The sequence below is a fragment of the Wasmannia auropunctata genome, unplaced genomic scaffold (genome assembly GCF_000956235.1).
Source record: "Wasmannia auropunctata unplaced genomic scaffold, wasmannia.A_1.0 LD312217.1, whole genome shotgun sequence".
Taxonomy (NCBI): Eukaryota; Metazoa; Arthropoda; class Insecta; order Hymenoptera; family Formicidae; genus Wasmannia; species Wasmannia auropunctata.
Genome location: NW_012050673.1, coordinates 1 through 817, shown reverse-complemented (window position 1 = coordinate 817; position 817 = coordinate 1). Strand labels below are relative to the sequence as shown.

At 40.1% G+C, this 817-nt stretch overlaps 1 protein-coding gene across 1 annotated transcript; it reads left to right on the top strand.

Moving 5' to 3' along the window:
• Positions 1 to 397: 397 nt before the first annotated feature.
• LOC105460981 (1-phosphatidylinositol 4,5-bisphosphate phosphodiesterase-like) lies at positions 398 to 809 on the top strand (the record flags this gene model as incomplete). The annotated part of the gene is made up of 2 exons (XM_011707482.1): positions 398 to 637; positions 750 to 809. Coding segments are annotated over exons 1-2 (231 nt in total), but the record flags the coding sequence as incomplete, so codon positions are not given.
• Positions 810 to 817: the final 8 nt, after the last annotated feature.

Genomic DNA, 817 nt, shown 5'->3' with positions numbered 1-817 from the left:
CACACACACACACACACACTCACACACATTGTTAACCATAATTTAATAAATTATTATATATTCAAGAATATTTCCTTTAATGGTATCCGTACCGCTCTCCTAATTTCTTTAATGAAAACTTATCCTTGAAAATGTCAAAATTTATTGCTGTCACGTACAAATATCACAATTACTCTTTTTTCTTAACAATGATTTGCGCATTATATTTGGCTATTGAGCGACTATATAACATCGAGAGCTTTAGAGAAGGTTTCGCCATGTACGCGCTTATATAAGTTTAGAATCTTCGTTACGCAGCGGGTTTCCATCGTATTGAATCCTCATACGGTAAATTGGATATAACTAATTGCGTTATGCGTCTCTGGGACACAAGTCCCGCGATGGCACCCTCGCATTTGAGCACCGGGCAAGCTCATGTTCGCATCGAAGTTCACGTTAACGTCGTTCCGCTTAAAGTTCCCGTACCATGACAAAGAAGTTCGAATTTAATTGGCGCATCGAAGTGCCGGAGCTCTTGAGAAATGGCGCGACGTTCGATCGATGGTTCGAAGACAAGGAGACGACTGAATACGAGCCGAACTGCTTATTTAAAGTCGACGAGTACGGTTTCTTTATATATTGGAAAAGCGACGGCAAGGTAGCTCGATCTCTATAAAATTTTCGTAGCTCCATTTTCTGAATAGACAAATCGTCCGGTTATCATTTTTCAACAAACGAGCTCACGATGTATCTAAATGACTTTTTTATAGGACGGCGATGTCATAGAATTGGCTCAAGTATGCGACATTCGTTACGGAGGCACGCCAAAGGTAAATTT